Source organism: Oxyura jamaicensis, chromosome 5 (assembly GCF_011077185.1).
Source record: "Oxyura jamaicensis isolate SHBP4307 breed ruddy duck chromosome 5, BPBGC_Ojam_1.0, whole genome shotgun sequence".
Taxonomy (NCBI): Eukaryota; Metazoa; Chordata; class Aves; order Anseriformes; family Anatidae; genus Oxyura; species Oxyura jamaicensis.
Genome location: NC_048897.1, coordinates 39,984,830 through 40,006,695, shown reverse-complemented (window position 1 = coordinate 40,006,695; position 21,866 = coordinate 39,984,830). Strand labels below are relative to the sequence as shown.

The 21,866-nt window shown below is 40.7% G+C and overlaps 1 protein-coding gene and 1 long non-coding RNA gene across 11 annotated transcripts in view; one reads left to right on the top strand and one right to left on the bottom strand.

Moving 5' to 3' along the window:
* The window catches only part of SYNE3 (spectrin repeat containing nuclear envelope family member 3), a 65,430-nt gene that overhangs the window by 18,677 nt on the left and 24,887 nt on the right, over positions 1–21,866 (top strand). For 4 of the 10 annotated variants that reach the window (XM_035329180.1, XM_035329181.1, XM_035329183.1 and 1 more), the window contains exons 2-16: positions 1,813–1,970; positions 4,675–4,847; positions 5,285–5,594; positions 9,707–9,868; positions 10,644–10,988; positions 12,150–12,286; positions 14,281–14,428; positions 15,194–15,376; positions 15,633–15,776; positions 16,562–16,696; positions 17,658–17,819; positions 18,498–18,661; positions 19,592–19,715; positions 19,896–20,045; positions 20,649–20,798. In XM_035329180.1, the coding sequence (XP_035185071.1) occupies positions 1,827–1,970; positions 4,675–4,847; positions 5,285–5,594; positions 9,707–9,868; positions 10,644–10,988; positions 12,150–12,286; positions 14,281–14,428; positions 15,194–15,376; positions 15,633–15,776; positions 16,562–16,696; positions 17,658–17,819; positions 18,498–18,661; positions 19,592–19,715; positions 19,896–20,045; positions 20,649–20,798 (2,631 nt within the window). In that variant the 5' untranslated portion in view covers positions 1,813–1,826. Of the gene's footprint in view, positions 1–1,519; positions 1,672–1,812; positions 1,971–4,674; positions 4,848–5,284; positions 5,595–9,706; positions 9,869–10,643; positions 10,989–12,149; positions 12,287–14,280; positions 14,429–15,193; positions 15,377–15,632; positions 15,777–16,561; positions 16,697–17,657; positions 17,820–18,375; positions 18,662–19,591; positions 19,716–19,895; positions 20,046–20,648; positions 20,799–21,866 lie in introns of those variants that run through there. The other 6 variants (XM_035329176.1, XM_035329175.1, XM_035329178.1 and 3 more) reach the window with 5 other exon arrangements.
* LOC118168640 lies at positions 8,014–20,297 on the bottom strand. The gene is made up of 3 exons (XR_004751701.1): positions 20,142–20,297; positions 19,892–20,097; positions 8,014–8,025 (listed from the first exon to the last, which is right to left on the bottom strand). It is a non-coding gene; the product is annotated as an uncharacterized LOC118168640 (long non-coding RNA).

Sequence of the window (21,866 nt, the reverse complement as noted above, 5' to 3'; positions counted from 1 at the left end):
CCCCATACCACACCACCCTCACTAAATCCAGTACATCCTGTTCTATTCTTTAATCTTTTCAAGGTGAGGTCACACTTTTTTTTTTTTAATTGCCTTCTAGCTGTGAGGGTTACAGCTTTGGATTTTGCCTTGTCTACCATCTCCCCTTCCAAGAGGAATTCCTTCCTTCATGTCAATGCAGCTCCCCTTGTCTGCACCATCCTCTGTCCCAGCAACCTCCATGGGTGGGGCAGCAGGTAGGGCACCTGCCCTGATCTGTAGGTGCAGTTCTCTCTCTGTACTGTGACCTGTTGAGCACAAAGCCCACTGAAGGCTGTGGAACAACAATTTAGATTGTTTCTGTTGCCAGACCTCAGTGTTGTATTCACAAATGGCTCATTTCCCCTGCTCTAACATGGAACAAAATGCATTGGGAGCTACAGGGGAAGACATCTAATATGGTGTGAATCCTTTAAATCACAGGCAAGAACATCTGCAGGATGGTGAGAAGCTTTCTGCAAGTGGACAAGCACTGGATGGCTCTCCCTTGTGTAAAGATGAAACTGCCAAGAGTTAAAATGGTTACAGCACTCCCTTGGTCCAGCTTCATCAAGAGCCACACTCTGCAGCTCACGCTGAGCAGTTTCTTCCACATGAATCATCTCATGGAAACTGAAGGGGCTGCTCTGGCATTGAGTTCTGTGCAGCAAGCTTGATTCAATAATTACCCCTCATGATTTGTACTGAGAAAATATTTCAGTGTTGAATAACAAAGAGGAAGAATATTTTAATTTACAAGAAACATTGAATGTTTGGCTGGCAGTAGCTGTAGGATGCGATCCAAAACCATTTATTGTCTATTGTTATCTTTCTGTTCACTTCAGTAGAGCTGACTTTCGGGGACTTCATTATGATTCGTCCTTATTAGCCAAGTTTAGCATGGCAGTGCCTAAGGGCTAGCCGAGGATGGCTCTCCCTTGTTGCACAGCACTAGGTAAGCCATCTGGGCAGCAGAGAGCTGGCAGGCTGAACAGAGAAGACACAAGAATGCATCTACAGAGCCAGCAAACATTGCATCCAGTTGCTGTTTGGGAAGGGGAACAAGGGAGGGGAAAATGAGAAGCTCAGTGCAGCGCACGAGAGCCTGTTATGGAATAGGAGAGGTGGCAAAAGAAGTTAATGAGTGCTGAGATTTCCATGTGATGCCTTGTTAGTGGTTTGTCTCATTCCCGTTGTGTGGATCTTTCCCAGACATTGAGCATGCATTCAGATAACCTCTCTGTGGTCTCAGCAGAACAAGTTAACCGATGCTGATTTCATCTAAGCATCTGATGCTGATTTCACCAGCTTTAAAAGGTTTACATGCATCCAAGCTAAGCATGTGCCGAGTGCTGTGCTAGTCTGGTGTCTGTCAGACACACCATACATGAACTAGGAAGGGCATCAGGAGAGTTTTGTACTCACTAGGCTCTGGGAAGAGACACAGTGGTTGTGATTTCTGTAGCCAGTCTGGAATATACCACAAATACCAGATTCATCTCATTTGAAAGCTTTGAATTAAATCTGTTTACTGTAATGAAGCCTCCCACAACTCCCTGCCTTCTTTTTTGTTTCCTGGTAGATTTTCATTTGGGGAAGTTGCAGTGCAAATGTCATCTTTGTGCTCTCCTGAATCACGATACTGCTACATGGGTGAATTTTTGTATTATTATTACAAAGGAAAGCCACAAAATCATTAGCTTTTTCCCCTTGCTTCTTAAGATTCCTTTAAATGCAATCCTGTTTAGGTTTTAACCTAAAAACTTATAACTTCTCTGCTTCTTATCCTTTCAGTTTCTTCGAATGCAATGACTCAGCAGCTACAGGATGAATTTGACAGTAGCGTGGAGAATGCAGAAGCTTGGATGAAGGCCATCCAAGAGAGACTGAGGATCAATGACAACACCAAGGGACCTCGATCTGCCCTGGAAGCCAGACTAAGAGAGACAGAGGTAAGGGAAGAGTGATGTAATGGGTCTGAGGCGCTAACAGTTGTGGTTACTGCTGTCAGCTCTGGAGTTTTCTGTTAAGAAACTCTCAGCTACTCATCCCTGATGGAATATTGTTCCTGTGTGGACTGGCTTCTTATCTTCCATATGCAAAATGTTTACAGCCATTGTAGAAAAAGAGGAGAGCAATCTGTTATCACAGGCTTCCAAGCTTTTCAGATTATTTTGGAAGATGAGTGGCAGGTTTGGCAGGTTAAAATGTTTGCACACTTCTGTGAGCATGCTCAGACCTGAGTGGCCACTTGCAAAAGTCGGGTATCATACGAGAGAATTGGATGATATTAGTGTTCCATCTCCTCCAGGACTCTGGCACTGGTAGAGAAAGATTGCAGGTGTCCTAGTAATGGCTGTTCCAGAGTAATCTACTTGTCCTTTTCCATAAGACCTGGTAATAAGAGGCTTTACAGCTCCCCTTTATAATCCATCTAATGAAAAGGCAAATTTCATTTTTTCTGTTCTGACTTAATCTCTTGTATAACTCCGTCACAGAGATCCCATTGCAGATTGTGCCTGCTCTCTTACTGTGATTTCACATTCATTAGCTTCAGTTTCATTAGATGTTATCTTGCTCTTATAATCTCAAAAAATGAAATGCTCCTGTTTGTCCCATCAATAGCATTCATGATTAGAGGGAGTGGTGGTATTTCTGTGATTAACACTAAAACTATTTTTATACTTGTATTACCTTCAGTTCTAATTAGTCTGTTCTTTAAATCAATCAGCCAAATCTTTTCCATCGTTATTTATCCAACAGTATTTGTTTTTGTATCTACTAACATTTGGACAGCCTCTTCTGAAGTTTAACAGCTCTAAGGAAACCTAGCAGGCTTACACGGAGAGCGAGGCCCTTTACGCAATGGCATAGCAATGTCTTTGGTCTTTTTCCCTAACTGTGGCTCGCTGAAGGCTGGATTTTGCCTCTGGCCTAATTTAGAGACTCTTCATGGAGTGATGGATGATGGCTAGATTTACATGTCAGTCATGAGAATCTGAAGTATTTCCTCATGGGTTATGGATTTATTTCTGCCCTTAAATAATTTCCATTCTTTCCTTTTGTCTGGGAAACTGATATGTGCAGTCTCTAGAAATATGCGGGAAGCACAGGAACTTGATTAAGGAGAGTCGTAGTTTGGCAAAGGGGTGCAGTCATGGCAGGGATGTAAAGTTTAGGGGTTTGTGGTGATTTAATATGGCTGAACTGAAGCCTGTTGACTTCTGTGGGATTTGGAGGAGTTTTGCAACATGCATAAAATCAGGTTAGAAGAGTAATTCAGATTTCAGAAATGCATCATTCTAAAGACAAACAAGTGTCTATTCTCTCTTTGTGTGTACGTTATCCACCTCCTGCTCTCTCATCCTGCCTTCCTGGTGGGCTTGGCTTGCCTGTCTCCTCACGATGTGCTCACCGCTTCATCTATTGGCTGTTTTTAAATCCTGTCATCTTTTTCAGTTCCTTTTTTGCATCTCGCTTGCTTTTTTTTTTTTTTTTTCTTTTCATGCTTCCTTCCTGTGGTTTACTTTCTGTTAATTTATTAATGAAAATGTCAGCCAACGATAACAATCACTTAAATGGATTTGAAAAATGCCTGTACAGCCACTGCTTTCTCCCTGGCTGTTGTTTGCTTTCACTTCAAGTGCTGGAAAAATGTCAGGCTTTGAACACAGCTTTCCTCTAAATTTTTCCTGTTGGGTGAGAGATGTGGCTTTTATTTTCTTTTCCTACCCTACCCTTTGACCTGCTTTCTTGGATTATTTTAATCGCATAGTTGATCCAAACACCTGCTTGTAAGTAACATGCGCTGTGTTCATGCCAGAAGACCAGTCTTTTCCCAGAATGTGAGACTGGAAGTCCAAAGGCCTGCAATTTGGTCTCACCTTTGCAATAACTGACTTGGTTTAGTTTTTTTCCTTTGAACAAACCTCATGAGCCTTATCTTTCCACAAGTAGTTGCTAAGTTTGAACCTATCCGTGTTTTCAAAACAGAAGTCTTTTCTTTCAAACTGGAGAGCCTGCAGTGTGCCCGGAGTTTGTGGAAGAACAGCAGGAAAAGCCAATCCAATGGTATCAGAGGATTGGATAAAATAATGCTAAAAAACTGGCATCCAAGTTTGGACATGGTTATTCTGCAATATTGTACACAAGTTGTGCTAATTTTCTGTGTTCTGGTAAAGAAAGTTTGCTTCAGATTAGATGGCTTAATTTTCAGTTCTTGGCTTTCTGATTTGTGCAAAATACACTTTTCATCAATTCATAACTCAGCAATTAAGGGTCAAAGCAAAATTTGGTAACAGGCAGGAAATTCCATTAGTTAGCTTCTCTTGGTTTATTTTCTGAGCCAACCTTTATTTGCAATAGGAGGCCTTTTGAATGCACTTCATGATTTCTTATAGTACAGCTTAGAATGGAGATTTGGAGATTGCTTCTTTTTAGCTAACAAAACGTTTTTCAATTTCTACATGGTTTTCGGTTCAATTCAGTCCCTTAGGATGGTTAAGAAAAAACAAATTCGAAGAAAATTTCTTACTTTTCACTCAGGAAAAGCTTTGCAGCAGGGACTATATGATTCCTAGAAAAAGCAAAAGTTAAATTTCATCAATTATGCTTGCTTTCTTTTCAAACTTTCAGTTTCATTTGTTTTTCCCACAGAAAATATGTGCTCTGGAACCAGAAGGCAGCTTGAAAATGGACTTGATTCTTGTGAAGGCAGATGCTGCTCTTCGTAGCATCAGTGAGGATAAGAAGCGTGAAGTATTATCTAAATTGAGACACATTAAAGCCTTGTGGGAAGAGACAGCCATATACATCACTCACTGTCACAGGTAAGACGAGTGTGCTCTGCACAAGGCTGCTCTTTGGGTTGAAGTAAGTTATTTCATGCAGTGCTTTTGTAGAGTGATTGTGCCTATCTTCTGCCTGGATTGCAGGTAGCAGTTGCTGCTAATCCACGAGCATTTGGAGGTTTGGGGGGCAGTAGGAGGAAGAGAGTTGGTGGAAACTAAGCTCACTCTCCCTTCATAGCCAGCCCATCTCATGGACTTGGATGATGAATTTTTGCCAGGCATAGATACCTTCCTTGCACAGCATATCTCCTCCACAGAATAGGGAGGACCCGGGAAGTAAATTGTGACCTGAGCATCAGAGCATCTTAAAGGACAAGGCTCTCAGCATATTTTCTTTGAATGCCTTTTGAGCTTGGCAGTTTCCACTGGTCCCACCATGATTTCATTTAACTTATCTCTCTTGCTCTCCCCAACAGCCGCATTGAATGGGTCTGGCTGCACTGGAGTGAGTACCTGAAAGCCCAGGATGAGTTTTACGCATGGATTCACAACATGAGGGTGACCTTGGAGCCTGACATTGAGTTGCAACTTGGCTTAAAGGAGAAGCAGTGGCAGCTGAGCCACGCTCAGGTTCTGCTGAATGATGTCTTAAATCAGTCAGTCTTGCTGGAAAGGCTGCTGGAAGAAGCTGCTTCCTTGTTCAACAGGATAGGAGACCCCAGTGTTGATGAGGATGTTCAGAACAAAATGAGGGTGGAATATGAAGGAATCAGGGAAGAAGCTCAGGTACACCGATTAACAATGGGAGGTGTTCAGATTTCATCAATATGCAATATCATTTACTATCTGTGTTTCTTGACTGATGGGCTTACCTGGTAGGACTGCAAAAAGAAGCAGAGCTGAGGATCCCTTTTCTTTCAGTGGGCTGGCCGTAACAGTCACATGTCCCAAGATAAGCTGTTAATTGGGATGCTCTCATGCTGTACTTTATAGTATGTTGTTGTAAAGTGATTGCAAGCTGCTTGCTGTGATCTGGTCAGCACTGGCTTAGGTTTATTTAAAGTTGGAATTGCTCCTCATCTTTTGGGGCATTTTGGGGGCATCACTGATCTTTTTGCCAGGTACAAAGTGTGCATTCACAGGGCCAGGAAATACCACAAGCTTGCGCACTAATTGGTGGATGTTGAATTGGTTTCAGATCCAGAGCTGCATTCTCCACCTGTAGCACTGGGAAGCACTGGGATGGAGCCAGCTGCAGCCCGACACTGAACTCAGCTGGCCAGTCCCAGTACCTGAGCTCCACTAAATGCAGATACTAATTTGTGCTTGATGCTAATCTTCCAGTTTAACCAGTTATTAGGCTGGTATAAGATGCTGTAGTTCATCTTTCAGTGCCAGTGATTTCCTTTGACCCTGTTCCTGGGTAAAGAAACCAGGATAAACACAGGATTGGACCATGTGGCATGGCTAAGGGGCAGAGACTTGCAAGTGGACAGAAGAGTTCAGTTGCTTACTAACTCATATCAATAGAAATACTCAAAATAATATTTGAAATATATATGAACTCATATAGGATATAGAGCTTCTTAAAATCTAATTTGTGCCTCATAGTGGCTTCCAACAAACCCACAGGCTGGATTTAAGTGATGCAAATACAAATAATTTCCATCTCGTTTTCTCTATCTGGCCCTGACATAGTGTTGCCTTCTATTTGTTCCCACATCACAACCCAGCCCAGAGCTGGGGCAATGTATGCTATCCCTCCCTGGGTGCTATTGTAACAAAGGATCATTTCGGATCACACTGGAAGAACAACATTGGGGGGGCGTTCACACCATTTACTCTGCTTGCTCTATAAATACTTTTTCTGTTAAAAAAATTAAAAACAAACAAACAAAAAAAACAGCTGGCAAGTCTGTCTAGAAAACAGAGAGTATTAAGAAATTTTGTATCTGCAGCTGCTGCAGAGAGGCTGTAAAACCACCAACAGACTTGCAACTCAATGTTTATTATTTATATTTAAAGGTCTGCCTCTTCATTATGAGGCAACCAGTTATATGAATACGGTTTCTTGGAATTCAGGTGTTCTCCATCTAGACTGCCATTTAAAGTTCTCATTCAGTTCCTTCTAACCGATATTTGTGTTTGGTTTGGAAGCAGGAGACAGTCATTAGACATTTTAATAAGGCTGTTCTTTCAAACAAGTGATTTGAGTACTCAGAGCCTGAACATGACCTCTCTAGGCTGGTTTTACATAGTGTAATTTCTCTGACTGACTTGGAAAAATGCTGGTGTAAATGAGATCAGGAAGTGTCTCACAGTAGATAAAATATGTTTTTATGTCTCCAGCCAGAAAAAGCTTTTCTTTGGCATTGGTTACAAATACCATATTTCACAGAAAGATGAGGTGAGAAAATCCAGCTAAAAATCCCTCTTTCAGGAGGTATGAAATAAAGAAGGGGGGGGTGGAAGACTCGGATTTTGCAGTTGAAGTAAATGTGGAGTTCATTAGGTAATGCCAAGATTACAGGCACGTTGGAAAGCAGAACAATAGTTAAGGAAGCCCTGCCACATCTTCCACCAGGAGAGAGGAATGAATGAAAGAGATGCAGGAGTTGTAAGGGGATTGCTCCAGCCCCTCACATGATGAGAGGCCAGGCTAAATGTGAATTGCAGATGCCAGCTGAATGCCTGAGCTGCCTGCCACAGGAGGAATCCTGATTTCTGTAGATTACATTTGTGTTGAAGAGCATTTTTAGATCCCATGCAGTTGTCCAGCCCTATTGAATATAAGCTCTTGGACAGAGATTATTAAACAGTTTAATGGTTTTCTTGTGACATTGCTTTGCTTCTCTGGCATGAGTAAACATATTTTTTTTTCCTCCTTGTAGTGCTAACCTGTGCCCTTATCATTTCCAAATTTTACAACATCATCATTTTCTTTTACTTACATCAACAAGGATATTTTTAGATGTGGCAGCCATTCCCGAAGTGCTTTCCCTGCCTGATAAAATATCAATATGCAGATGTAGGTGATTGTGGATTTAGCATAAATTATGACTGAAGATGGTAAGAAAAGGTAGTTAGTCAAATATATCAAATATGTCTGAGCATACTGATTTTTATCCATGTTGTCTCTGTTAACTCAAGCCTGGATATTTATAATGCCAGCTCTCTTCTACCTCAGAGCTACTGAGACTGAAAGCAGCAGGAGAGGCTTCAGGAGCTTTCTGTACTCGGTCTGGGAGAGGGATTTAGAGCAGGAACTTCCTTTATATGCTGTAAATTGCCTTCCAGAGGAGGCTTGTTTGCCTTTGCTGACTGTAAGGGGACCTTAGGGGAGAGTGTTTCCTATGCCTCCGTCCACCCTCTGTGAGTACCCAGGGCTGAGCGGATCCTGCCCAGACACTTTTCTTCCTCTTGCAGCCCATGGTGGACCCATTCTTTTCCTGCCAGGCTCTCATTCTTTCCAGGACTAAGTCCTTGCTGAATATACCTCCTCACGTTAACCACGTGCACATGGAGATGGAGTTTAACACTGCCCTACTCCCCAAACAGCTAATGTAACAGAAGTGATGTTACTTTTCCTATCATTTTCCCCATTATTTCCCTGCCTACATCTTGGTGGGGGGACTTCAGCCAGTTTTTGTTAGCCTTTTGCTTGACAGCTAGCACAGTCTGTCCACGTATGTGTCACCTCTTCCTTATGGGCGAGCTGTATTCAGACCGTGCACTCCTTTGTTTTGACTGAATAGCCTATGCCAGGGTGGGTCATTTCTACTTCCCTTTTAACCCTCTATATGTTATCACCAGGCCTTGGAGTTCAATAATAGCTCTGCTTTGATATTCTGGTTCATTCCCTTTGGGGCTTCTATCTAAATTAGCCTAATTCCCTGGAAACAATAAACTCAGGTTCACATGTTTCAGTTTGATGTTTGGAACCAACATACCACTGTAACGATTGCACTCCTCAGGTCCCTAACTCAGGTCCAAGTTTAACCTCCATGCACCTCTGCAGACTTGAGAATCAAGGCAAGGGGACACAGCAAACAGGTGCAGTGTTTTGCTGGATACAGCTTGGCCACTGAAGTCTGTAGTCATAATTTTGGTCTGTCACCCACACCTGTGCTTGCATAAGTCAGCAGAGATGAGAAGTCGGCGTGGAAAAGAGAGAGCTGTGCTGCCACCTGCAGAGTGGCAGCTTTGTGCTGTGCCGTGGGCATAACATGTCCCAAGGGTAAAGGTATAGGCCCAGTGGGAACACCACTCTGAATTCCAAATGAAACTCAGCCTACTGTCAATGACAGCACAGCCTTTCAAGGGTGCTGCTACAAGCACCGCGTGTATTCCCCAGAGGACTTTTCCTTTTTTCCCCCCATAGTGTAACACAATTGCACTTCATGCCACCTGGTAAAGGGCAAGAAAACATCAATCTGATTTGTAGGAAACAGTACTTGGTTGAATATTAAATTACTGGAACAACAGAACAAGTTTTCTTAATGATTCATGTAAAATATCCTTCAGCTGACAAAGAAGGATAGACTGAGCAAATGTGATTCTGCCCTGTGAGTGGTGGTAGGCTGGATCAGTGGGGAGCAATTCATGAAGTGCAGGCCCCTGTAAGTTCAGGGATTATTGTTTTCCTACCAGAGAGAAACCTGTAGTTTGTGTCCTTGGGGACAAGCCTGCAGGGCTGAGAGACCCTGCCGGACAGCAGGGACAAGCCTTTATGCACCCTCGTGTCCTGCTTTTTGAGATGAACCATGAATTCCTCTGCAGGCCAAGTGCTACTGGGGCTCATGGAAAGGGGCTCTTGTTTATAAGTTGTGGGTTACAGTTTAAAGGAAAAAGAGCCAGATAAGCACCGTCCTCACTGCTTCTGATGTCTCTTGTTACAGAACAGAGTGAAACTGCTTGAAAAGATAACCAACGAGCATGAGCGGTACAGCGCTAACGTCAACCAGTTTCAATCGTGGCTGAATGGTGTGACAGAAAGATTAAACTGCTGCATTGGGGAAGCAACCAAGTCTTCAGCAGAGGACAAGCTAAAGGCACTGAAGGTCCTTAAATGACATAATTCTGACAATGAAGCAGGACTGTGTGTTCTCCATACCTTTATGTGTTTCTCAGACCACACAAGGATGTACTTAAGTAAAGAATTGCACAAACAAAATAAGGTGGTAGTTGTTGTAACATCCGTGAAGAGTTATTGCAGGTCTGAAAATCATTAGTACATATGGTTCTCCTGATGGTATCAGGAGTTGCAGGCTGGTTTATTTTGTGTTTTTTTTTTGTTTGTTTGTTTGTTTTGTTTTGTGGTGGTGTTTGTTTTGTTTTGTTTTCATTAAAGCCAGCCCTTCCACAGTTACGTGACTCTTTGAGCATCTTGCCCTTTTAAACTTTCAAAGTGAAATTATATTTGGTAAATATGTTCCAAAGGCACACAGGTCTTGAGCGTTTAGAGCTGGTGATAAAAATAACAGTTTTGAGAACAGTTTTTAATATTTTAGTGCTGTGGCTTAAACTGTTCAGGTTTAAATCTCATAGATTTGTTTGCCTGCAGCTCCTGTTTTCTCCATCAGGGACCTCAGATGACAAGCATTTCTGAAAATCAAGCAATATTTTCAGAATTATGGCAGGTAGTGTTACTCCAAAGGCAGTCAGATGACCAACCCTGGCTTCTGGTCACTTGAAAAAAAGCATACCAAACTTGGAATAAGAAGTGAAGAAGAAAATATGTACAACTAGGAGAGGTGGTCTTGTTTTCCTACTGCTTTTACCTTTTCCCTAGTTTCCAATTCCTACAGCTAATGTTTATGTAACTTCTTTCTGCAGGAAATTACCAAAGCCATCAGGAGTGGTGGGAAGAAATGGAAGCACCTTGAAAATCAATGTGCAGAGGTGATTCAGAATACCTCCCCATTGGGAGCTGAGAGAATGAAGGATGAACTCGAAGAGCTGAAAAAAGCCTTGGAGAAGTTGAAACTGCTGAGCAGTGAGGAGGAGGAAAGATTGCTCAAGATCCAACAGTCAGAAAATGCCTACAAGTCCCAAGCCAGACAATTAGAAGCAGATATCCAGGAATTCAAAAAAGACCTACAGAAACTAGAAAATGACCTGAACTCTGGAGAAAGGGAAAAGACTGAAGATGAGTTTGTAGCTCAGTGGAGAAAATGCAATGTAAGTTGCTGTCCTTCTAATGCTTAACAATAGCAGGTATCAAATGTAGTCATAGATTGAACATACATCCAGCTGCCTGCCCCATTGTTTACAGATGATAGGGAAAGAGTAGTAGTGTATATGAAACAGACTGAGGAAAGTGTGAATACCAACCATGGAATCAACTACTCTAACCTTTATCTCACTCTGCACAGTGGGGAGGAGGACTGGAGGATGACTTGGAGTTTTGTGTCTTGAGTTTATAGGGAAAATATGCAAAAATAGAGCAATACAGAACAAACAACATAATTTGCTCTACTTATAAAGAAGTAGGAAAAATAATGCCTCACTGCCCCCCCTCACTTTGGGGGTTTTTGGAAGGCCATTTTTACATTATATCCTTCATCTGTGTAAGGTGAGTACGTGTATTCCCCTGCCATCAAACACATCTATTTTTTAAAAGAAGTCCCACATTTGTAATAATCCAGTATTTACAGCAAAATCAATCTGTTGGAAAAAGGAGTGCAAAAAGTTGTTTGCACATAAAGTACATAAGAATCTTTACCAGTCATTTCCTTTTAAAAGGTTGGTTTTGCATTTATAATCTCTTTCGAAAATACCTTTCATAGCTATTCATATGTCTAGAACTCAGCAGAACTAGATGGGGATAATTATATGTAAAAAAAAAATAATAATAACAATCCACTAAATACAGATCAGTTCAATCCAATTATGGCTACATTTTTTGTTGGTTTAGTTTTCTTACATCAGCATAGAATTAACCTCTGTATTTATGGATGTTTCAGAAAGATCTGTTCCTGCAAACAGAGGTGGTTAAGATTATCCCAGGCATGCATCTTGTTATATAGTGCAATCAGTGAACTGAAACTGGGTCTAGCTGTGATTCACTCTGTTCAAACAGTAAGCCCAGCAGATCAGATGCCAGAGGGTAGGCAGTGAGGCAGAGAGTGAGGTGAGTGGAAAGCACCTGCAGGAACAAAAGAGTTCCTGAGAATATTTTCTACTTTATCAAATTTCATATTAATTACAGCCATGAAAAAAGGCATCAGAAAGGGGAGTTTTGGTTAGCAATATTAATACCTTGAGAGACAGCCTTAGCACTTCCTTTCATGTTCCAGACAGTACTTATGGTGTGACCTGTTTGTTATTTTTGTGATTAAGGCAACAAGAGCCGTTCTGGCTGCAGAAGAGTCGACGATTGAGAGGCTAAAGGCTCAGCTTAAGGATCTGCTACAGTTTTCCCAAGATGTGCAGCCACACGCTGAGAGTGTTGTCTCTGCCATACGGGACTATCAAAGGTAGAGAGAAGTCTGACTGTGGTGGGGGGAGCAATCTCTCAGGCATTGAAGGGATTGAGAGGGGCCTTGTAAAAAAGAGAGAAGCCATACAATTGTAGGTGACAGGTGGAAAAGAAGTTTTTTTTTTCTTTTATTTTCTTTTTTTCCTTTTTTTTTTCCCTAATTACATCTGCCTCCACATTTCAATAAGCCTGTAATTTTAGCCATTTGCTAGGAGTTGTAGGTTTCTGGCAGTTTTCAGGCAGTGATATTGTGTCACTGATGTTGTGTATGGTTCGAAGAAAATTAGATTGTTGGCAGCTAATTTGATCTTCTTAGTCTTGTGTAATAATAATTCACGTACTTTGCTTGCCTTTCGTGACAGCAACTAGAAAATCAGGACAGGAGCTGTAGTAGTAAACGGTTCAGAAGAATTATGGCCCTTCCTTTTTGAGTCTGCTGTGATGACTCATCGGCCTTAGCAATTACTTGGCAGAGTTTATTCCCTTCTCCTGACTGCATGCATGCATGATTCCTTTTTCAACTTGCCTTGGGTTGGAAACTCTGAAAGTTTAGCCTCTCCCTAGACTTCAGTGTTTCCGTTTCCAGGCTGCCTGGAATCAGGAAGTAAAGAAGCTGCAGCAAATTTTGCAAACTAGAAGAGAGGATCATTTTTTTTAAGGAAAAAGAAAGGTCAGTTTTTGTGGTTTCATGTTTTTTATTGTATACAAGCTTATTTTCCTCTGTCCAGTGCAGAGTATGCTGCGTAGCTGGGAGGGTTATGGAAAAGGATTTCAGTTTACAAACTAGCAAGTAGATGATGTCAAAAAAGAAGCAGAGAAAGCAGAACTTGCGTCTGAGTAGAAAATGGCAGCTGCACTTTCTCCAGCTTCTTTCCAAAGCTTCTTCGCAAAGTCTGGCAGCTTCACGCTGAGCCTGGCAGGGGCAGCAGAGCAAGTGGCAAGGGACATGTAATGTCAGTGCTTTCCTTTTGCGAAGCTTTCAGCCTCTGCAAACTTGTCTTTGTTTAGCTTTGTAACGTCCTGGTGACACAAGTAAGATTATTCTTTCTGTTTTTATAGACAGGCAGAATTAATCATGATTACCTTGGAAGCCTGTGGCATTATTCTCGACTACTTATCCCGTGAATTCTCGGGATACGGTTCCCATATGCACACGCAGTTTGGGCTGCATTCTGCCATGCCAAATAGGACTCAGAAAACTGGGAAGTCAGGAAAGCTTAGAAAAACAGGAGGCAGCTGCATGGGGTGTGTCTCTGCTAGGCCTTGTTACTCAGCTGTATCTTGGATAAGCCTTTGTAAGAGAAGCCTGGATACTAAATAAATGTGTGCTGATTTAGTTTTATATATATATGCGCATACACGCACAGAGAGGTAGGTAGGTATGTGTATACATATATATATTTATATTTTTCCAGAATCATATATATAAATGATATAAATACAAGAGCTTCTGCAAATGTGGTTCTGCAAAATTTTAAAAATCTAGATCTGAAGACAAAAAATGATTCTATATTTTCCTTTTCTACAGGTAGGTTAGGGTGATCATAGTTTTCTTAATACAATTTTTATATGTAAAACTACAGACAACTGCAGTTCAATTCTAGATACTCTTGGCTTGTTCAACCTACAAGTCAATGAGTCTGCTCTGATAATATAATTTGGTAAACCATGCTGCTGATATCAGCCAAGAAAGACGACGTACAAGGGGAAATGACTGACTGCTAAAAATGCAAAGTAGTTCCTGATACACAGTTGTACAAAAGAAAAATGTGTCTTGGAGCATCTAAATGAAGTTTTGTCAAACCTTTCTGACTGACAGAACAGCTGTCAGTATGTAACGCCAGGTTCTGACAGTAAAAAAGACTGAGGCTTTTGTGTTGGATATGGTTTACACCCAAAGATTGTGTTAATTCATGCCTGCCTTGATGAATGGGATATTTGGACTAGGATTTCTTTGTAATTTTTCTCTCAGCTGTCACTTTATCCTTGCAGTGTTAGAGGGAAGACATCTAAAATGAGTACCGACACAGAAACTCAACTGAGGAAACTTTTCCAAAATCCCCTGCAAGATTTTGAACAATGGAAGCCATCTGTCCAGATGCTCCTGGAGTCTCCAGAGCCGTTGCTGGCACAGATTGAGGTAGTAAACCTGTTACTAAATTCAGAAACTGATACTTGGTATGTGTTTGTCCAAGCTATGCCAGCAGCTGCCTGTGAGCAGCTGCCAAACAGCAGCAGCTGGATGGGCCTTTCCTGTATGATACAAAACCCCACAGCACAGAGGTCAACTTGAGCTGTAGCAGAATGTCTTATTTTCTGCCTTTCCCTGGTTAATTGGAGTTGTCAACTGAATGGACTGAAGTACTAGGTGTCTTTAACAATGTTGATAATACCGTTTAGCCTTAACCAAACCTCCCTGGATGGGAAGTCTGTGGAATCTGTAATGAGCGTGTGGTAATATAGTTGTGGGATTAAAATGCATGATTTCTGCATGCACCCAGGAAGGTGCATTTGTTACTTTGACATCCCTGTAATCTCCAGAATAGTTGTGTCTGTGAACAGGGATGGAGTTTACCCTTGGGATGAGCATTCAAGCTGTCCTTTCTGTTGGTTGTTTAGGCCTCTCCTCTGCACAGACAACTCTTTCCATAGTTCAGCTTTCCTCTATTTCTGTTCACAAAATGGATGCAGCCCTGGTGCCTCTAACATTACCAGGAAGACTTTTCCTTTAACTGGGCACTGTCAAGGTACCTTCTGTTACCCCTTGTCGGCCCAGCATGCTGTTTTTACCTGAATTTGTCCTACTGCTTTGGTTGTGTGACTTGTGTGAGAATAATATGGTTATGTTATGATTTTTTTTTGTTTGTTTGTTATGATTCCACTGGAAGAATTGTTTTTCCTTTAGGTTGCTCTAGCTGAAAGCTCCCAGTTCAAAGAAAAGTTGATGACATTACAGTTGAAGAAAGATTTGCTAAACAATATCCTTGGTGAGGAAAAAGCTAAAGCTTTCCTGGCAGAAGTAGCTGAAGCTTCAAAGGAGAGAGAAATACTACACAAAAGTCTGTTACAAACCAAAAGCAAACTCCAGGTGAGCTTCAAAGTGCATATAGAGACTGCCTGTGACAAAGATGGTGATCAATCTTTTACTAAGCCAGTTTTATAGAAATAAATTTAGTACAAACCAGTTGTGCCCAATCTATTTTCCCAGGGTAATCAAATATTCAAATTCACACTGTTGCATAGTGTGGCATAGTATTTGTTCTGAGTATGAAATGGACATTAACAAAGATAATGCCAAGGGATGTACACTGAATGCTGATTTTTTTTCTTCTTTCTCCTCCTAGAATTTGATATCACAACATAAGGACTTTGATGCTGGTTTTGCACCTTTGCAGAAGAAATTATCTGCCATCAAAGCCAAATTAGATCTGGAAAATGAACCACAGCCAAACCTCTTGGGTAAAAAGACACAGCTCCAGAGACTCCAGGTACATTACAGCAATGCTTGGCCTTGATGTACTCAGTTAATTGTTCTCCTGGTCATGTTTTATTAGTGTTAGATTTTTTTTATTTTTTTATTTTTTTTTTTTTTACCAAAGAGAATGTATTCTGCTGCTACCCACTGTGAATGAAGCTGCATGAGATAAACTATACCAATCTAACTCCCTTCATAAGCAGGGAGTTTCCATTGTCCCACCACCCTTCACATCCCTTCTTCCTGCTGTTTACTTTCTCGCAGCTTTGACACTTGCCCAATTTACACCAAGACCTAATTCAACTGAATAAGATAGGGAAAATAACAATGTTTAATGTTTTGAACCGGTTCAGCGAAGGGTCCAACATGCTCAGTGGACTAGATAGCTGGAAAAGGGGAGAGAAGAGATGAAAGGTAAGAGAGAGAGGGGCATAAATCTTCCTTTTGGCCATGGTGAGCTATGGTGATTCAGAAATACTATGCTATTTCACCTTCAGTGACTGCACAGTTGTCAGTACTTACCTGACTGTGTTATGTGTCCTCTGGCAGCTTAGCATCTTGTTGTCTTTGTTATAAACAGGTGGCACGTAAGAACATCCAACCATTTCTTTCAAAACCATTTACTTATAGACATCAAACAATTTTCTTATTGACAGTGTGTTTGTTTCTCTCTCTTTTTTTTTTTTTTTTTTTTGTGCCCTCACACTCTCAACTGAAATTTCCTTTAGTGAATGTTTGGTAAAGGGCCACACCACATCTAGCACATAGCCTTTACACAGTCTGTCTTTTCCACTGCAGATGATCCAAGATGACTTGGCAGAGCTTGCAATTCAAATGGAAGAGGTAGAGAAGCTGGTTCAGTCAAACACGACACATAGGCATGAAATGAATCAACTTTCATCTGACGCTCAGGCCGTGAAGAGATCACTGGAGGTAACATACGGAAGAGTTTTTGTTTGCTTGAGGAGTTACCAGTTTCCCCATTTAAAATAAATAAATACATACATAAATTTTTTGGACATATGAGATTATAAGCTATGAAAGACAGATATTTTCATTTCAGGTGAATAAGGCACTACATTCTTATGACTTAGATAGCTCTTCCAGGATTCTCTGGTTATCTGTAATGTAATTTCCCTTTGGTACAGACTACCTTCCACATGTATTTTTTATATAGATAAATTATTTCTGGAATGGGCCTGAGATTTCTGACAAATAGATCTGATCATGGAGGTTCTTGGACTTGTTCATGGATTCCTAGACAGAACTGTAGTACTAAACCGACTGTTTTTTCTTGTGTAGCTTTGTGACCTGAAAGCTGGTAAGTGTTGCACTTTCACAAGTACTAGTTTTGACCTGAGACTTTCTGTAGCTTGTGAATGTAGTTGTAAAACGACCTTTCAAAACAGTTTCACAGGAAGAGTTTATGAAATGACCTTAGTTATGCAGAGGACTGTAAAATCACGTGTAATAAAAGTGTTACCCTAATATGCACTGTTGAATTTTAGTTTCAATGTCAATAATCCCATTTATCATTGAACTGTACTTTTGAGGAAAAAAAAAAAAAAAGTCCGTACAGTCATTTCTGTTTCAAATAGTAAAAGATGTATTTAATATTGTTTGAGGTATAAAAAAATCATAACCTTTATTCTGTTTCAGGGGAATAAAAGGAGCTATGCTAGTGCTTAATGCCCCCATGTGGTTGAATTCAGGTCTGCAAGAGCTTTTAGGTGTCTTCTATGCAACTGATACTAAAAGCTTTTTGTGTCTCGTTAACAGCTGTTTGTTTCCTTTCTGCCCATGGGATTCTGTGTTAGCAGTCACAGTGTTAGATCTAGCAGTAAAAGTGCTTTTTGTCTGTGTTCGATTGCTGACATATTTTTATCATTTGCAGATAATGATACAGCAGACTGAAGAGCATGTACAGAAGCACTGGGCATTTAATGACAAACTCTCTGACCTCCAGCAATGGATCACAGCAACCACAGAGAAGATCAGCTCCTACCAGGGTGCTGATGGAGAGCAGAGCACTGAGAGCAGGATGGCAGACCTCGAGGTGAGAAAGACATCTTAGTGTAAAGTGAATAGGTAACATTCCGACATTATGAGAAGGGGTTTTATAGCAAAGGGCTCCGAGCTGAGGGGAGTGGTGATATTTGTTCTTCCTGAGATAACTTTTGCTGCTGCTGCCTCCCTGCTTTGCCCCATGCTGTGGGATATGGACCTAGGTACAAGACAAGAACAGTGCGAAATAGACAAAGAACTGTAGAAATTGATAATTTTTTATCAAAGGACTAGTGGTTTTAAAATGTTATTCCTATCTTTGTCTGTATGTATTAAACATTACTGTGTTAGCTATCCTTATACTGTGTTGAACCAAGCAATTCCACAGTTGCTTTTTTTTTTTTTTTTTCCTTATGTAGCAGTATTTTGCATGTTAGATTCACTCTGCCAGCTGGCAGCCTTTGCCTTCATATGGGAAACTAAAATATCTCAAGGGAAGGCTACAGAAGGGATGCACTGACAGCCTAGGCCCTTTAAGTTTTGCCATCAGCTCTTTGACTTATGTTGGCTCTTTGCAAGAATCCTCAGCATATCTTTTTTCCCGCTAGGTATGTTCTAGCTAGTGCCAACAGAACCAGCATAGTCCTGGACTGTACATGGCCTTCAGTCTGACATAGCCTCTGCTTTACCCAGGATACCTAGAAGTAACTGTAAGGGCTGTGCGTTTCAGAGATGGCTAGCAGAGTTTCCAGATAAGGAGATCCAGCTGCACCTCGTAGAAGCTCATGGCCAGCTGGTCATGGAGAATTCTTCCCCAGAGGAGACCGCCCATGTCCAGGCTGAGCTGGATCAGCTGAAGGAGTCTTGGAGATCACTGAAAGAAATGGCAACTGGGTAAGTGTTCATGTATGTTTTCCTCAAGTCCCTTCAAGGTTCTACTCCTCACTGCTGTATGACCAGAAATACTTGGTGCTTTATGCTCTGTGCTGTAAAAGTGAACAACTATGTCACAATGCTAGGAAGCAGGATGAGATTTCATTTCATTGTAAGCTGGAAATCATGACTTTGAAGAAAATCATTTTAGAAAATCCAAGGAGCAGAGTAGTCTCTGAAGCTGCCTTTTTTCCATGCTTGGAGCAGGCAGTGCCTCCTTAGGGTCTGGCTCACCCTTGTCCAGTCATCCATGTCACAGCAAATAGGACATAGACTGGGTGATTTCTGCTGTTGTTCCTCACCTGCCCATTCTCTTTGCTGTCTGGTCCAAAGGAGGCTATGTCTGTGCTAGCTTGTGACTTTTGCAAACCTGCAGGAGTCCAAGCAGAGCTAAAACCCTCCCTTAGCTGGCAAGTGTGGACTTTTTTTATTTTGCCCTCACTGTGCAATGTCAAACTGCTGTTCAGGCTTGTTAGTCTGTATTAAAATTTAATACTGTGCTACTTGTTTGTGTGTGTATGTATGCATTCACACGAAGTGACAGGATAAGCATAAAAATGACCTAAGTTGAGGAAGGCCTAATTGTACTTCTTGCTCTTTCCAAACTGGAAGGTGTACTGTCAAGGAAGTATATTTTTTGGAAACTCACTCCACCCAGTGAAAGAAAAAAAACACACCAATGAAAACTTTAGAATTAGAGGGCTGGTGCTGCTTTGAGACAATCCTATCTTGATCTTATTTTGTTAAAAAGATGTTGGAAATAACTGTAATATTAATAAATTGTAATAGTGTTATTTCACTAGAGATGTCCCCCACACCCCAGTCAAAATGTGTGCATCTCACCCTTTGATGTCTCACTTGCACTGATACCTTTGATTTTGTGTTTTCAAGTCTTTTCAAAAGGTGGCAGTTAAATAGACCAGTGGCTGATAAGAAGAGAAAGAAAATAGCATTTGTGGACAGCAGACACATGTCTGGACCTGCATTCCGTCTTTTAGATCCCAACCATAAGCAGGTGAGAGGGGTACTTTGAGTCTGCCTATATTAGCAGTTTCACAAGAACAATTTCATTTGCTTCATTTGATACTATGGGTTATAAGCTTGGAGGTTGAGCTCTTGCAGTCAGGCCTTCAGAAGAAACATCTGACTTAACAGTAATGGATTTTTTTGTTGTTGCTGTTGTTCTATAACATAGGAGAGGATAGAACAAAATACAAGTAGCCACCTTAAGCTCCTACATGACTTTGAAGAGTGGTTGCAAGGAGAAAATGCCAAACTGTCCAAAATTCTTGCTGCGACTTCATCTTCCACAGAGGAAATCAAGGCACGCCATAAAAAACTGGAGGTTAGTTTCCAGACAGAGATTGTAATAAAAGCATCCACATAAAGAATCTTTTCTTTTTTTTTTTTTTAAAAAAAAAAGGGGGGGGGGCAAGCAAACAAAAAACTTACATTTCCTGTGTTAGGAGACTCCAGTTCTACAGAGAAACTAGTAAGCTCAGGACTTTAGGACAAGTATTTTGCTCCTAATAAGAAAGATCTGCCAGAGCCAGAGTGGTAAAAAGGAAAGGAGCAGCCTGGCCTGTAGATGTTGGACTGAACATTTCTAGCACGGTACAGCAAAGATATTCATTAAAAGAAGCTGATTTAAAATCAGTGTTTGGTATTTGACATTCCTGTTTTAGATTTGTTTGAATGAACTAACAAAGCATGCTGTAAGAAATTGAATGAATAAAAATATCCAAGCTGCAGGGGTCCTGCAGATGAGTGGACCATTAATTCAAGCCAAAAAAAAAAAAAAAAAAAAACAAGGATAGAAATAAATATTCTGTTCCAGAATATCCAGTAGTTTGATTTAGGATTTAGTACCACTGGTTTTTAAGTGTTAGATTTAAAAAGTAAGATCTTGAATTCCAAGTTACTGGTGTAACTTTGTCTTTGCCTGCAGGAACTACAGGCTCGTGTGCCTGATGGTCAGCGTCGCTTTGAGGACCTTCTTCATCTTCATCCTGTCATTGGCGACTCTGAAGGTCTGGAGGACCTGCGTTACCGATGGATGCTTTACAAATCTCAACTGAAAGAGTACATGAGTTTGCCGGTAGGTGACAGCACTCAGTCTGCTGATCTCTGCCTTTGCTCATTTAGCTTGCTGCAAATTGCTAGTCCCAATTCAGCCATACACTTATGTGTGCTTAATTAAAACCTTCCTTAGTAAATGCCATAAAAGACAGAGCAAATATAGCTATGTATTTATAAACATAAGCATGAGCCTTCTCGTATTAAAATAAAAGTTGTGCACTAGTTTTTTCACTTTATAAGCAATGCTCAGAATATTTCTTAAAGTGGAAGGTTCCAAGCAGAGCAATAATTGGCCATTGTCAAAAATGCACACAATTGCGGATGGTGAGGTGTTTGCATGCAAATATTTTGGCTATATACCTTGTTCTGGGCACATGGATTTCTAGCTTTTTGCCCTTTCTCTATACAATGTGTTCTCTATTGAATTATTTTTTGAACAGTTCCTGTGGTAAGAATATATTCACTGTTCATTATTTGCATCTCTCCTGCTAGAAGACAGTGATTAGAATAGGCACTGCCTGAACTAACTCAGAAAGTAACAATGCACAGAATGACCTAGTCCTATGTATGTCCCTTTTGAAACTGTCTTCATGAGCTAAGGATGTAGAATGGGATAAGGACAGGTATTTTTAAAGGACAACTGCAGTACATTTTAATGTGTGAACCAAATGTTTAAAGACTTTATAGAGTTACTACATTTAAGACATATTAAGGATGGCATAATTCATCCCAGTATGTAAGATATTCCAAGTCATGATAAACATATTCCCGTGTTCTTAGCATAAACATACATTATTTTTTTTGTTACTTAACATTGTCTTTTCAAAATACCTTAATCAGAGGACTTGACTTTCCAGTTGTGTATTTGGCACTTTCTATATAGAACTTGAACACCTGAAAAAATTGAAACCCCAGCAAATTTTCTGCTTTAGGAAACCTTGGTTTCAAATCCAAAATTTACTTAACACAAATCCTTTAAAGTTCACAGAAGGTATTCATGACCTCTGTTAATCAAAAGCATATTTCTTAGAATTCATTGCCACTGATTATAATGAGTAATGCTTTTTTTGACCAAAACCTCATGTAA